At 35.7% G+C, this 14,204-nt stretch overlaps 1 protein-coding gene across 1 annotated transcript in view; it reads left to right on the top strand.

The window, feature by feature from the left end:
- Window positions 1-261: 261 nt before the first annotated feature.
- stt3b (STT3 oligosaccharyltransferase complex catalytic subunit B) overlaps window positions 262-14,204 on the top strand; it is a 102,319-nt gene continuing 88,376 nt past the window's right edge. The window contains exon 1 of the mRNA XM_056474745.1: window positions 262-777. Coding sequence (XP_056330720.1) covers window positions 521-777 — 257 coding nt within the window. The 5' untranslated portion in view covers window positions 262-520. The remainder of the gene's footprint in view (window positions 778-14,204) is intronic.

Raw genomic sequence — 14,204 nt, forward strand, 5'->3', positions numbered from 1 at the left:
TTCACGGTAGAGCGCCGCGAATGTTCTTCATTCCGATTGGCCCAAACGACTGTCCATAACCGGAGACCAAACACAGCATTGGCCCATCTCCCGTCAACGTTTTTCCGTTTGTGTTTGTCAACGTTCCAGGCTCTGCGCGATCTGATTGGCTGCTGTCAGTGGTTTGCTTGCAGCAGATTGGCTGAAGCCGTCGCGCGGACGACCCGCCTCGTTCTACCTGTCTCGCTATGAGAGGCTGAAGGCTCTTCCTGCTGTTTGGAGCAGACCCGCCCTGTTCTCCCCCACCACTGCCCGTGGATCTCGTGTGCTGTGCTGCTGAGTGGTACAAGCCGGTTAGCATGCCACTCAAACGCGGATTCTGCTGCAAATAAATCCCGATCGTGAACACGCAACGCCGTATATCTGCAATTGGAGCGAAGGCCTGGTTGCGCAGAAATATTGGCGCCGCGGAGGGAGCGGGTTGGTGGATAGAGGGGTGCGTGGCGGTGGGAAGTGCTTTCCTAACCAAATCCTCCAGAACATGGCGGAGCACCACACCGCCTCCGACTGCAAGCACAAAGCGAGCTCCAACGCCGGAGGTTCGGTCTCCGGGAATGGACGAACCAACTCCCCGGCTGGATGCAGCGGAGGAGGCCTTTCCGGAGGACTGACGCAGCCGGCGGGATGGCAGTCTTTGCTGTCGTTCACCATTCTCTTTCTGGCCTGGCTGGCAGGGTTCAGCTCGCGACTTTTCGCAGTTATTCGCTTCGAGAGCATCATTCACGAGTTTGACCCTTGGTGAGTATCAAAGCGGGCGGGTTGTGGCGCATTTATCATCTGACGTTTGCGTGTGTAATGTGCGGTTTTTCTCGCCGTCAATGAACTGTCAGTGCGGGCTGCACAAAGCCGCCGCCGCGATACTTCATTCATCCGACTGTAATTGTTTCAGGAAGCGTTTAGTCTCTTGCTTTGCGTCCATGCTTGACAATTTTGACACGTAACCGCATGGCAGCTGCCCTCCATCTTTTATTAAAAATATATATAATTCTCCATAAACGAAATTGTAATGGTTGTTACGATATAGCAATGTGCTGTTTTAATACACAAATGATTATCTGCTGAGATCTGATGCAAGGTTTCCTGAAAATCCAAATTATCAGAAAATACAAACTTTTAAGTGTTATTTCTTATATTATTCTGCCTTTTTAAAGCATTTATTTCTTAAAATGTGCTGTAATGCGTTGTTGTTACTGTTGCTTATTGAAAATTAAATAGTGATCAAGCTAATAACAATTAGACCAAGTAACCATTCACCATTACATATTCATGACTTATTACTGGTCTACTAGTCACGAGTACAATGAGTTGTAAGTGAAATGCACACAAACTCTAGTGTGTAGTCAATTAGTTCTGGTTAACCTAGAACAGGAAAAAACTGTTTGAGTAATAGCAATTATATTGCAAATAAGTACTTGTTTATCTTTAGTAAGTGTTAAAACTATCACTAGTCAGAAATGATGTCTTAAACATATCCAGTGATAAATTTGCTGTAACTGTAGAATAGTGGCTTTTTACTTTGACAAAAAGATCTCTTTATATTGGATCACACATTTAATGTGGATTTCTGTTTGTTTATATTGCTTATTGTTAGAAACTAACACCATTTATCATGAATATATATTCTTTGCATGCTCCATTCGCTGCTAGTTACTTGAATATTAATTAATTCAACTGGCAATGTCTACAGTTACTTAAGAATAGGGCCAGGCAGAATCTGCCATATTTTTCTGTTTCTGCAGAGAATTGTGCAAAAAATCTGTGGATTTATGCGGAATGATTTTAGAAGTATCATAACTAAAAATGTAATATATGAAAACAAAAGGTAATACATTTTTAACTTTAATGTTTACAATGCAAATCCAATTAGATCCACTTATTTGGTAAACAAAGCAAATCTCTCATATAATATATCTGCTAAAACACACAGCATATTACTTTGCAAACTGTGTTGTAAATAAATCATATAAAACATTTTAAAATTATATCACAATAATATTAGTGAAATGAATTTAAAAACTGAATAAATATAAGTTTACACACATTAACACCCGTAAATGCATAGAAGCAATGATGGGCTAAAAATCTGTGGATTTCTGCACGCGCAGATTCCGTGTGGACCTACTTATGACTAATTTAGTAGTTGCTGTTAACAATAAGTACTTGTTCCTTATGATGATGATTAGTAAGTGGTAAAACAAATCAATACCGTACTAGTAAGAAAAGATAGTTGATACTGCACAATGTATCGTTTCAACATCGATATTGCAATTTGTGCATCTGCTATCGTCACATCGCAAGATAAACAATGTTAAGCCTGAATTAGTTTGCTGGTCAATAGTTGACCAGGAGCTAAAGAATTGTATTTGTATATTGTATATTTGTATATTGTATTTAAGCACTAAGTATTCATTAGAGTTGGTCAATGTCTACCAATTTGGTATTGTGCTCTGTCTAATGTGAAACATCGCGATGGACATTGTCGTCGTAGGCGGGGGTGAATTAATTATGAATAATTCATTAATTCATAACAAATTATTTATTTGTACCCTTCCGTTTCAACTACCTGACCCGCATGGTCTTTCTTTTACCCGTAACCAAATAATAATAAATAAATAAAGATAAGTTGCACAAATTACCACCTGTCAATCACTTTTTTCCATGTGACTCTGGCATGATTAGGCAGAATGATCTGTGTCATTATAATGGCGTCGACAAACTTGGTTGGTTCTTTAGAAGATTCTTTAGATAGAGAAAAGATTAATTAAATATCATGTTTAACAACTATAGTCAGACGCTATCCAACGGTACATCCTTGATAAACTGTCTGATGGGCAATGCTCTCTGTAGTTTTGTACTCTGAGCACCTGCTGACTGCTGGAGCTCAGACACAGCGCATGACAAAGATAGTTAGATAGTGTCCCTCTGAGATAGTTTTGCTTGTTTTAGGGCAAAATTCTTAATTTTGACTTATTTTTTCTGAAAACAAAACGATGTTTTTTGTTGATCTAAGAATTTGTTGATATTTCAAATAGAAATAAGACAAATTGTCTCATTGTGATTATTCAATTTCTGTAGCTCAATACTATTAGACTCATTAGAAAACCATCAAATAGTGCTATTCAATTTATCTTGCGCAATATTTATTGCAGAAAAAAATTAATAATTGCAATATCACATTTTTCCAATATTGAGCAGCCCTAGTTGATACCTTAATACATCACTCTAGTGCAGAGGTGCCCAAACTTTTTGTTATGAAAGGTAAAATACCAAACTTGATTGAGAGTCGTGGGCCAAAGGTAAATATCAAGCTGGATAACAAAGTTGCCATCAATAATGTCCTCATTTATTTCAAAATTAATAAAAAACATGACTTTAATCAGATTAAGTAATGAATTATATATTGTTTAACCCTTTATAATTAACCTATTATAATGAAAACATAAGAATTCAATTTATAACACAATGAAGTTTAATGCTGAATACACTAGTCAAGCTGCACCTGCCTTTGACTTGATTTGCTCACAGAGGATTTCTGAGTTGTGGTGTATCTATTGAGCAACAGGATATTCATTAAATAATAATTTATAATTTTTTGTAGCTTAAAATAAAGCAATATATATATTTTTAAAGCTACTAACTCCAGCCCTCTTCTCTGATGGGATGACGGAGCAAATTAAAGGTTACCATGGGCCAACTTTGGCCCATGGTTCCTAGTTAGGGCATATCTGCTTTAGTATGAAATTTACATTAACCAAGAACAACAGAATAGTTATTTTTCACTATTTAAATAATGAATAAAACAAATAAGTGGTATTATCTCATGAGTAGTAATGAATGTGAAAAATAAACAAAGAAGTTGCAGTTGGATCACAGATTCTTAATATGAATCGCTGTTTGTCATTGTTAATTACTAGCAATCCATTAAGGATTAAAAGTCGATTAGCATCATTAATTCAAGTTTGAATTCAGTTATTGGCTGTTATTATGATGGAGGTGTACACTAAAAGTGGCCATCTGTAACAGGAACTAAAACAGGAACTTGACAGGAACTTGTAAATATTTAAATAGTAATTGCTGCTTATTAGTAAATGGTAAAACTTGAATTGGCAGGAGTTTGCAATAGTTACTTCAGCACTACATGTTATATAATGGAACAGTCATTAAAAAGAAATCTTTGGAAATAAAACTATATTAATCAAGTTTTAAGATGACTTTCTGTACCGTAACATCATGTCCTGATACTTTTAATGTTTGCAGTTGGGGATTATTCATTAAAAAGAAAAGAAAAGAAATCTCTGTTTCATAACACTGTCAGATTTGCAGATAAGTGTAATTCTCTTGATCCACCGAGTTGTCACATTCAAGCTTTTAACTTCTGCTTTAGGACTAATGGTGTATTTTTAGCGCTAAAATGTTTAATCCATTCATGAATCATAAGGTTTGAGTTAAACCCCTTGTGCTGTAATTACATCCAATCGAGACTCAAAAGCATTTACTTCCCTTTCTTCAACATTTAGCTCCACTGTCTAGCGTTTCCCTATGTCTTCAGTTAAGAGCAGCAGTCGCACCTGTTTATGACACTGTTATATATATAAAGTCTCAAGGTGGTAAATGAGGGTGGATTAATTTAGGTCAAATTCATAATCAGGAACTTTATGGTCACGCATCTCAATGCCAGACTCCTTAAACACAATAATTGTATAAGCAGGTGTGATTTGCATTTCAGCAGTTTTGCTGCAAGAGAATAACAGCAGGAACATCCTTTCACGGTATGGTCCCAATTTTCAGATTTACAATAATAACGGCTGATGTTGAGGGTCACGGTGCTCTGCATTCATTAGTCTGAATGGGAGATCAAACAGTGTTATCTGTGTGCTTAAACAAACCCTTAACCGGCCTCCTAGGCTAAGATTAATGACATTCAGTGGAAGTACGTCTTGATGCAAAGCAGGAGACTCACTATAGGGTTATGGGTTGTTTGCACTTGCAGTCATGGTTTCCTTTCAGTGCTGTAAATCTGAATATTGTTTTAGTAGTAATTCAATGAATTTTCCCAACTGAAATGGTGTAGCCCAAATACTTTAAAGGCAGAATATTAGATGTATTTGTGAGTGTTTCTGTGATGATGCATTTGACTGTGGTGGTGTCTGTTGCTTTCACACAATGTGGATAAGTAGCAACTACAGGTAAGCCTGTCAGCAGTGTGGGCACACTTAACTGTGACCAAAATACTTCTAGAAAAGAAATACGTCAAATTTGTTTGGCTCAAATGTCGAAAGTTGGCATGTTCACAGTGAACTGTTCTGCAAATGGTTTTGTCACTTGGAACAACATCAGAAAAAAAAGTTTACCCTGAAGCAATTACAGAACTTGTTGTTGTTTTTTTTATTTTGGCCAAATTAAGTATTTCTGTGTTTCTGTAAAACAGCTATTTCAGTGCATCACTAGTGGTTACAAAATATTTTTGTAGTACAAAGTGTTGTCAAAATGTATATCGGTTAGTATCTATCAATAGCATAGGCTCTCTGTTTGGCTCTCATACTTTTTTCTTTTTTTTTTTCTCCTCCTCTTCACCAGAAGGGAGATTAATAATTGATAACAATATTAAGATGTGTAACAAGTTTGTTTTAATCAGAAAATAAGATGAGATTGCACTAAATTATTTTTGGTAATTTATTGCCTTTTTGACCGAAGGACTGCTGATGTACCTGGTATAAGCAATATATAGTCTTTACGTAATTTGCATACTTTTTAATGTTGACGAATTTGTTTCCCACAGCATCAAATTGTTAAATATCGATATTATTGGAAATTCCAGTATCGTGTCTTGTTGTCACAATACTGATATTTGGTACTGAAATTTTAAAAATGTCCATTTCCCACTAACATTTAAGCGTCATTGAGCTCGTTGACCATTAAAGTGATGACCTTCAGGGCCAATCACAATAGTTTCTGTTGAGCACATGAACACACATCAACGGTCAATGGTGCTTAAAGCGGGATATGGATGTTTTTAATATTTCAGTACCAATTGGCACTGAAATCCAGTATTGTGACTAGGCACGGGCCGGTATAAGATTCTAACGGTATGATAACCTTTAATAAAAATATCAGTTTGACAGTATTGTGATTACGGCTCTAAAATATGATATTTTAAATGTCTGGGTAAAAAAAAAAAACTTTTACCCTCTGAACACAATATATTTTATCTTGAGAAACATTTTTGGAGCAGTAAACATGTCAGGCTGTATAATTCAAATAAATCATTGACGACTTCTTTCTTCCTTAGTTTCACCAACAGATTTCTTTACAATTTAAAACTGCATCTTTGGATATCTGGATATTTTGATATTTCTGCTGGAGATACTGTTGTCGTAAAAAACTCTTTAAAAATCTTACATATACTGTAGGAACGGTATAGCAGAAAATTTTGGTGGTTTTAAAACCTTGACTTTTCCAAACTGTGGTATACCTTGAAAACGGTTATCGTCCCATGCCTTATCGTGAAAACACTAGTATTGTGACAACACAATTACACAAACACAATTTCTGATTTTGTAAAATTATAAGGATAAGGATTTTTGTTTAATTCGAATCGTAAACGTGCCAAGATTTGAATTTTAATTTGTTGTTGTTGTTGTTATTATTATTATTATTTTTATTATTATTATTATTATTATTATTATTATTATTATTATTATTATTATTATTATTATTATTATTATTATTATTATTAATATTATTATAACTACTTTTTGATAAATTCAATGCAAATTAAAAGGTGTTTCGGTTGTTTGCATTTTATTTTGTATTACACTGATTTGTGTTTGGTACTGTAGAGTTTGATCCATATTCTAGCCAACACCGTACTTTATTGATCTAGCAACATCTAATCTGATTGACCGAATTGATGCAACTTTCTGTAGTACAGGCACATGATTGATTGGTTTTCAAGGAGCCTGGGTGATGAAATGAATGCTTTTGGCTTGAGATGTTAACTGGGCCTGTCAAGATTATGAATTTAGAGCTGGCAATTAATTGTTATATGTATTACTTGTAAACCGTTAAATGGGCACATTATTTTCTTATAAATAAATATCCACTTTAATCAAGTTCCACTTAAATTTATTTAAAATTGGAAATGCACATTGTGCGCTTATGGTTATCTAGTAAAATGAGGAGTAAATCAAATGTATACAATCAGATGATTGAGCAGTACATGTATAAAGCTTAATATGCACTATATATAACAGGCCAGAGTTGGTGAATTTATATGATTGAATAATGATTCGTTTTGATTGAGGATCTAGGTTGCACATTATTTTAATATCCATGAGCAGAACCGATTCCTCTTTGTAGTCTGTTACTGTGGCCTGTAAACGCATAACAATCTGTGCTTGGTTACTTTATATGTTGGCGAGACAGCATATTTGTGTAGGATGTCAGTGGCCTAAATCAGTTGGATGCTGCAGTCCAGTAGGAACGCCTACTAGCAAACAACAGCACAGAGACTTGACAACCTCCGGCTGTTTAATATCTAAAAGTGTGAACACCCCTTAAAGCTGCACATAGCCATCGATATGCATGTTCAAAAACTGGCTCTCGTTAGCACCGGGTTGAGTTGGCTATCCACAGTGGAGACTAAAATGGACTGCACCACTTGCATGAGTAGATTTAATTAGCAAAACGGGGCATTGTTGTTTGCTAATGGCTTTTCTGAATTTTATTGGGATAGTTTTCTAAACCATTTACATATAATGGCTCGGCCAACCGTGCCTGTGTCATTAGCCCATTTCCATTCGGCACATTCATAAAACACAAGCACATCCCTTGAAATGGTGTCATTTATTCAGCATGATGCTACTTTGTTCCTTGTGATGCTGTTGCTCACTAAAGCTGAATATAGTGTTTTTTTTTTAATGTTTGAAGATTTTTTTTTTTCTTGTCCTTGCTTGTTTGAGTAACTTAAAGGGATAGTTTGCCTGTAAATGAAAATTGTCATTTACTCAACATTGACTTGTTTTACCAGTTTTACTAGAAAAGATATACTGAAGAATGTTGCTTGGGGAAAATAGACATTTACTTGCACAGTATTTTTATGTATAGCATCTGCTTTTTTTTTGTGACATGGTTCAGAATAGTTTTTTTGTTATTGTTGTTCAACAGAAGAAAAATTCATGAAACTTTAGAGCCTTCTGAATATAAAGGAAAATTTCAATTTTGGGAGAACTGTCCCCTAACACACATTGTTTTTAGTTCGACCAAAAGCGTATGTTAGTACTGGCCCACATTTTGACCAAACAATAGTCATGCTAGTGTGTTTTTTGTATTCGCTTTAATGTGTTTTTAGTAAACAAAAAAGTATATATATTTTAAAAACGCTGTTCAAAGAATGGCTGCACAATTCTGACTAAAATAATAATTACAATTTTTAATTTTTTGCTTTTATTAAGATTTCTCATGATTCTGTAAATTAATATTAGTATGGTATTATTACTGTTCTCAAAAATATGGTAAAACAGCAATAATATTAGGCCTATGTGTAGGTCTAATGTTGGTTACAATGTTAAATTTTGTGTAGACTTTGAATGGTGGACTTGAATTGACTTTTTAAATTTGTCCTGGTTGTTAATTGACAGTAAAGTGATGACATCAGAATACAACTGTTCGTACCGTACCACTTTTTCGGCACCCTTTCAAAAGGTTACCAAACACGAGAACGGGTACCAAAAGGCGTAGCTAGACGTGCAGCTGAACGCTATTGGTTTGCAGAGATACGTCATTCGCTTGGCAACAAGCCAGAATGAAAACGAAAGAGCCATCATGTTTAAAATACACAGCCGAGAGATTACAGCGTAATTAAATATACATATAATAACGAGCCGTGGTTGATCCAGGCTCAAACAAACCTTGTTGTTTTCTTGAGGAGCGGCCACAGTGCCAAAAAGAAGACCAGATTTACCCTGTGCCCCTTAGTTTTTTACGAGGCAGTCTAAAGCGCGAGCGGTTTTGCTTTCTTGCTTGCGCTCGCCGCGCGTCTATATCTGAAATAACAAACTTCTTGAGCTGGTGATGATAACGTGCTGTGTTTGTTTACTTCCGCAATTGTGCGCGTGCCCATCTATGACGCCTACTTTAGTGAACAGAAGCTGTATAGGCTGTGAATAACAGGTAATAAAGTTGTAAATGACGTTCAGGTTGTTGCACAGAGCGATTGTTTGAGGGCCCTGCGAAAGGTTTGATTTGCATGTATGTGTTTTTTTTCTCACAGTGACGTCGGCCATGAGCTGCACTAGGAGGTGAAAGTGAAACCTATGTGCACATTTAAATGATCATTTGGCGTTTTACAGTTATGATTACGACAAGCATTTGAAATGTTTTTTCTTTCATAGCGAACACCGTGTTGTGCCTGAAAATAAATGTTTACTGTGTCACTATAACAACCCAAGCCTCTATATAATGTTGAATATAATGCAAGAAGGAATCTGATAATGACAAAATTCAAATTTTACCAGTGAAAAAAGGTCTAATAATGTTGTTCATGGCAGATGACAAGCACATGTCTTAAACATAAATCAACTTTATGATTATGAATAGTTGTATTCTGATGTCATCATTTTACTGTGAATCAACAAACAGGACGTATTGAAGTCCACCATAATGTCTATACAAAATTTTGCATTTTAAGCAACAGTATACCTACACATAGGCCTAATATTATTGTTGTTGTTTTACCATATGTTTGAGAATTAACAATAATAATAATAGGCTAATCATATGAACCTTAATTTTACATTTACAGAATCGTGAGAATCACAATCTTGATTTTAAGCAAATAAAATCGTGATTCACATTTTTGCTAGAATCGTACAGCCCTATGATGAATACATTTGATTTATATGTAGTGAAAATGTAATTCAAGGTCACTGGAAAATATGCACATGTATACATGTATTGAGAGCGTAGATGGATTTTGTCATTTGTGGAGCTTTGATAGTCAGCGAAGCTAAAGATATTTTGATGTGCTTTGCTGCTATTTTAATTGGTGGTATTGTTCTGTTGAGCATCATGGGCTATGTAGAGTTTCTTTGAAAAATGTACTATTAAAGTTTTGTTTAAAAAAAAAAAAAGATTTTTTAATGTGAACAATGCAATCGATTCGCGACTTCAGAGCTCACAACTGGTATAAATAGATAAAAAAAATCTCATTGGAGAAAAGGAATGGTGATCTTGCCTCTGAAACCTGACTGTTGCACTATATTGCATACAATGTATTGAGGCAGTGCTCTATTTGACCGACCAGTGGCGAATGTAACTGAAATCTGTGCCTTTTTATTCAAGTAATGTTTATTTTTTGTTTATGTAATATAATAGCTGTAGAATTATGTGAGTAGGTCTGCACATTTGTCTTCTGTTCTAAATGAAAGATGGGTTTTTTAGCTTCTGTTGCAAGTCTGATTGCGTAATTCCCGTCAATCCTTTTTAGTCCTATTTTTCACTGCCTTATTGTGCCGTTGGAGAGCATTCAAATCGTCTGTGATGTAACTGACTGATTGCATTTTTAAGAATTAAATCCATTTGTTTGTGCCTCTTATTTAGCTCGATTCTTGTGATTCACAGTGTTTACCTTTTGTTTGCGCATGTTCTCTCGAGTGTGCCATTGACACCACTCAAGCTATTGTGTGCTGTCTTTCAGTAATCTACTTCGACATGCAGGAGGGGTTTTTCTTTTTTCTTTTTTGCTGGCAGCCGTGCATTGGCTCAGATTGATTTTCCAGCTCTGTTAGTCATATGCATGTTGAGAAGCTTTTAACTGTGAGAGCGAGTGCTCATTGTAAGAGGTTGGGATGCTGGTCTTTCTGGGTTATTGGTTTCCTGGGCGCAGATCGGGCTTAGTCTTGGATTTCAGCCTGCTAACACTTGCCAGTGATTCAGCATGTTAAAATATGGGTATTTTTAAAGGTGCTATTGAATGCTTTCACACACAGTTTGTTTAAATTGTTCGCTGATGTCTACAGAGAAGGTATGTGGCTGGTGTAAGTGCAAAAAAATCCCCAGAAATGGTTTTACAAGCTCATTTAGATGCAAAGTAATTGGCATTAGCATGAAAGCTCTGTTTTTACCATATTTGGAAGTCATGAATAATGAGCTGAAATAAACATGTACAAAATAGTCAATAGATGTGCAAATATGTCAGTTGTCAAAAAAGGTTTCAATAAACTGTGTAGAGCAATCGTCAGTTGTTTTAACAGATTCACAATAGGAGCGAGTGAGCTATCTGTACAGATTAATGGAGTCCGCTACTTCAATAAAGCTCCCGAGTAATGGGTTTTGAATAAAATCAAAGTCCCTTTAAGGCAAATCAATTCACTCTGTGGCCATCTTTGAAACGCCTATTGGGCAGTATGTTCAAGCATTATGTTTGAATGGGAAAACCTAAAACACTTCAAAATTGCTTTCCAGACCTATAATTAAATATTTGTGCTAAGAATCACTAATAAAATTAAACAACAACTGTCTTTCTAAACGTTCGAATCACACAAAATCTGCAGAAACTCACGTCTGGTTCAAGCACCTCCTCCAGTGAATCCTCAGTCTATAGCAATCGATGATTGGCTCCAATTGATGATTGCCTACGCGGTCAATATGGTGAATATTCAGTTCGTTATATCCCCATTCAAATCTATGCGAGTGACGTGTCTTGTGTAAGAATCTCAATCCAAGAATTCATCGATTTATCCCATCTCTAGTAAGGGTGCTTTCATGCCTATAGATCGATTGTTTTGTTCCAAAACAGAACATTTTTTTTTAAATGGTGCGGTTTGCTTTCACACAACAAAGTTTCTAAATGGACTAAAATAGTTAAAACCAGCCACACGTGAGTAAACTCTTGTCCCATTTGTCAGAGTTTGGTTTATTATTCTGTCATACGTCATTATTTTAATTTATGACAATGAGAAATGGGACGTTATAAGTGAAGGTGCGCTGTGATTTTGAATAGTGTCACACACAGACATCACTGAATATAATTGAGAGGCAAGAATTAATCATATATATAGCCTTTTACATTTCATTTGTCAAAGGTTGTAAAATATGTATCTTCCATATCAGAGTTAACTAAAACTTTAATGATAATGACCGTATGGACCGGCGTAACCTTCGCGCGGTCGCATAGCCCTTGCTGTGGCACCGCACCTGAGAGCTGCGAGCCCGATTGACCAAGTGTTTACAAGTGTCGAGTCCCGTAAAGCAGCTCCAGATGCAAACTTTTTTGTTTTGTGTTTACCTTATGGTTAAAGTTGTTGCACGTCCGCCGGTTCCTGCCTCTGAATGAGCAAGTTTTAGTTACTTGTACATTTAAGGTAGCGTTCAGAAAAAAACAGAACACTCGCGAAGAAACTCGATATAGAGGAACATAACATAACCTACTGGTAGCTAGCGTTTTGGATGTGTTATTGCAGAGCAACACAAACAGCGCTCAGAAGTATAAATGCACAGCTATGTGCAAGGCATGCGCTGTGGGTCACGGTGATCACTGGACGCAAAAGTATAAACCAGCCTTTAGGCTTTACTGAGCTGAGACCACCTCATTTACGCGATCTCGGATTGATTGTTTTGGTGCAGGTCAGAGTGTGATTTGCGGGTTTCCGAAATGAACCAAACTAATGGGGCTAGGCATGGGCCGGTATAAGATTCTGATTGTATAATAACCTTGGATAAAAATTTCACGGTACCACGGTATTGTGATTACTGCTCTAAAATATATTATTTTTAAATGTCTGAGTAAAAAACACCCCCCCCCCCCCCCTTTATGTAAAAAATGTTTTATTTTTTGAAAGATTTATAATATTTTGGAGCAGTAAACATGTCAGGCTAAATAAATGAAACAAATCATTGACATCCATCTTTGGATATCTTTTTGGCTAAAGATACTGTTGTTCTAAAAAAATAATAATAATAATGAAAATAAGAAATCTTGCACATACCTTAGGAACAGTATTGCAGAAAATATTGGCGGTTTTAAAACCTTTACGTTTACAAACTGCGGTATACCTTGAAAATGGTAATCGTCCCATGGGGCAAATGCATCAGGTTCCAAAACAAATGTGTATGTGTGAAAGCACCCTAATATATAGGCTAAACTATTAACAGATTGGCATTGTGTATTGACAGATGTATTTTGTGTGTTTAATATCTGAAAGCACAGACTGGAATTAATATCAAGCTTTGTGTAAACGGATGTTTTATTATATTTTTAGTGCTGTTCTTTGTAATGTCCTCTGCTTGTAATTTGTTTTAAAAAATAAAACGGCTACATTGGACATTTGCATACTGATGAAATTTGATTCTACTAGCAGTTACTATATGCAGTTCATGTGGATTTGTGATTGCTGGTTTCAAATATGAAGTAGAACTGCATGTTTTTTTTCATTAAAGATTGTAATCTTTGTTCAAACACCCACACAGTCTTATTCCTAAATGACATTGATTCGGCTCTGTCTATTAAACCTTTGTGAAATATGATCACAGCAGGCATTCAGATCTGCAATTGCTGACCCAGAGTTAACCGTTTGCATCTGTAGTAGCAGCTGGGTGATAAACAATAGCATATTGAAATTTTATTGAAATTTTTACAGCAATAAGCTCTGGGCGATTTTACTCGATGGATTAATCTAGCAGTCCGTCAGTCAGTCAGTGAATGTCGCTAATAAATTCTTTGTACTTCTGGGAATGGATAATGCAGTTTTATTCTGTACACTAAACAAAATGTTTTTTTAGCGTCTGTCATTTTTGTTATTTGAGGGTGTAAACACATTCATCTCTAGTTCTGACTTTACCAGCTTTTCACTTGAAGAAAAACTGCTATTAAACACCAGTTGAACATGAAAGATCTTCGTGGGTTTTAATGTAAAGCAATTATAGAACTTGTACACTGTAAAGATATCTAGTAAGTAACCATTTCCATATTTTGTGATTCTTAAGTAATTTCTGTTTATTTACGGTTGTGAATTGCATAATGGGCCTTGGTCTCTGCTCTGACTTTTGATGTTGAAAATTTAACTCTCTTTACAATTTAGTAGTTACTTTTATTGACTTTTTAGTAGTTTGAAATATAAGAATGTTTAAGACATAATATTTATAGAGAAGTCTGTAAAATAACAATG

This window comes from Danio aesculapii, chromosome 16, assembly GCF_903798145.1.
Source record: "Danio aesculapii chromosome 16, fDanAes4.1, whole genome shotgun sequence".
Taxonomy (NCBI): domain Eukaryota; kingdom Metazoa; phylum Chordata; class Actinopteri; order Cypriniformes; family Danionidae; genus Danio; species Danio aesculapii.